The sequence below is a fragment of the Oncorhynchus tshawytscha genome, unplaced genomic scaffold (genome assembly GCF_018296145.1).
Source record: "Oncorhynchus tshawytscha isolate Ot180627B unplaced genomic scaffold, Otsh_v2.0 Un_contig_4324_pilon_pilon, whole genome shotgun sequence".
Taxonomy (NCBI): domain Eukaryota; kingdom Metazoa; phylum Chordata; class Actinopteri; order Salmoniformes; family Salmonidae; genus Oncorhynchus; species Oncorhynchus tshawytscha.
In genome coordinates, this window is record NW_024609799.1 from 162,666 (window position 1) to 165,000 (window position 2,335).

At 44.0% G+C, this 2,335-nt stretch overlaps 1 protein-coding gene across 2 annotated transcripts in view; it reads right to left on the bottom strand.

Annotated features, from left to right (window-relative positions):
* Positions 1-431: 431 nt before the first annotated feature.
* Positions 432-2,335, bottom strand: part of tmc8 (transmembrane channel-like 8) — a 27,033-nt gene continuing 25,129 nt past the window's right edge. For both annotated transcript variants that reach the window (XM_042318287.1, XM_042318286.1), the window contains 2 exons: positions 1,498-1,576; positions 432-1,288 (listed from right to left, as the gene is read on the bottom strand). In XM_042318287.1, the coding sequence (XP_042174221.1) occupies positions 1,103-1,288; positions 1,498-1,576 (265 nt within the window). In that variant the 3' untranslated portion in view covers positions 432-1,102. The remainder of the gene's footprint in view (positions 1,289-1,497; positions 1,577-2,335) is intronic.

Below are 2,335 nucleotides of genomic sequence, written 5' to 3' on the forward strand. Positions count from 1 at the left end.
AGAGCAATAATCCCTGAATGTTAGGGAGTGACTACTTGTTGTTGTTAATACTGTATATGACATTTAGATACAGCCCAGAGCAATAAACCCTGAATGTTAGGGAGTGACTACTTGTTGTTGTTAATACTGTATATGACATTTAGGTACAGCCCAGAGCAATAAACCCTGAATGTTAGGGAGTGACTACTTGTTGTTGTTAATACTGTATATGACATTTAGGTACAGCCCAGAGCAATAAACCCTGAATGTTAGGGAGTGACTACTTGTTGTTGTTAATACTGTATATGACATTTAGGTACAGCCCAGAGCAATAAACCCTGAATGTTAGGGAGTGACTACTTGTTGTTGACATTTTAATATGTTAGGGAGTGACTATTTGTTAGGTACATGCCCAGAGCAATAAACCCTGAATGTTAGGGAGTGACTACTTGTTGTTGTTAATACTGTATATGACATTTAGGTACAGCCCAGAGCAATAATCCCTGAATGTTAGGGAGTGACTACTTGTTGTTGTTAATACTGTATATGACATTCAGGTACAGCCCAGATCAATAAACCCTGAATGTTAGGGAGTGACTACTTGTTGTTGTTAATACTGTATATGACATTTAGGTACATCCCAGAGCAATAAACCCTGAATGCTAGGGAGTGACAAAAAGCTCAAAGGTCACATCTGCTACTACTTAGAGATAGTTAGAGAACACAACATTGCATCTGTCTGTGGGAGCATGGGAAGAGCCATTGAGGAAATCTTCATTTCGAACTAGTTAATTTTCTTCTTCTACTACTTCTATGAGTTGGTAAACAAACTGAAAGGGTGCATCCTGCCACCTGGAGTGTGTTGTTTGAACAGGTACAAAGCCAAGGTTGGACATTTACAGCTACCTGCAGTTATGGAATGTTTCCTCACGAGTATAATTCATTGGTTGAACCCTCCTGATGACCTGGATGGAATCATGTGATCCTTAAACCATAGGTAGTTCCACTCAGTTGACTACTTTGGAATGGTGAAAGTCCCGAATGTCGCTACACATGCTAAAACTGGCTTTTGGGCACTAGAGTCCTCTATCTATCTTTATGATCGGCTGTCATTGCCTGTAGGCTATGCAGAGGGGTCCTTCAGTTGAGCGATATGGCTGTCCTCTCCGATGCCTGCTGAGGGGTCTTTCATGGTGGTAGAGCTGCCCTCTCTAGTGCCTGAAACAGTGGTGGGCGCCTTGAAGGTTTTCTTCTGGCGTCTGAGTGAGAGAGTGTGCTGCTTCAGCAGAAAATGCTTATCTGAGGTGCTCTGGGGGAGCAAAACAGAGAAAGAGAGAGACAGAGAAAGAAAGAGAGAGAGAGAGAGAGAAAGAGAGAGAGAGAGCGAGAGAGAGAGAGAGAGAGAGAGAGAGAGAATGAATGTATTGCACTATTTGAACTTTCTTACTATGAAGACACAAACCTATCTTCAGCAGCTGGATTAGGCTTAACTAATACTGTTATCAGTAGGTAACCTACCATCACCAGCATGTCCTTCAGTCTCTCGATGGCTTTTCCATTGGCTCTCCTCCGCGACTCAAAGGAGGTCAGGACAACACTGGGGAAAATGGTAAGATGATATACAATCTGTAACATTTACATCCATGGCAACAGGAACATGTCATGTTCTATTCATTTTATTTCTATGACCTGGAAGAAACAGTATCTATGAGAGGAGTCAGGTTCTATTTCACCTATTGCACCTCTGACCCAGTATCAGCGGATGGCAGGCCGGTGTGTGTGTATGTGTGTGTGTATGTGTATGTGTATATGATCTATATCACCTACATCTGTGCCAGTATCAGTGGGTGGCAGGCCGGTGTGTGTGTACGTGTGTGTGTATGTGTATATGATCTATATCACCTACATCTGCACCAGTATCAGTGGGTGGCAGGCCGGTGTGTGTGTATGTGTATATGATCTATATCACCTACATCTGCGCCAGTATCAGTGGGTGGCAGGCCGGTGTGTGTGTACGTGTGTGTGTATGTGATCTATATCACCTACATCTGCGCCAGTATCAGTGGGTGGCAGGCCGGTGTGTGTGTATGTGTATATGATCTATATCACCTACATCTGCGCCAGTATCAGTGGGTGGCAGGCCGGTGTGTGTGTGTATGTGTATATGATCTATATCACCTACATCTACGCCAGTATCAGTGGGTGGCAGGCCGGGTGTGTGTATGATCTATATCACCTACATCTACGCCAGTATCAGCGGGTGGCAGGCCGGTGTGTGTGTATGTGTATATGATCTATATCACCTACATCTGCGCCAGTATCAGTGGGTGGCAGGCCGGTGTGTGTGTATGTGTAT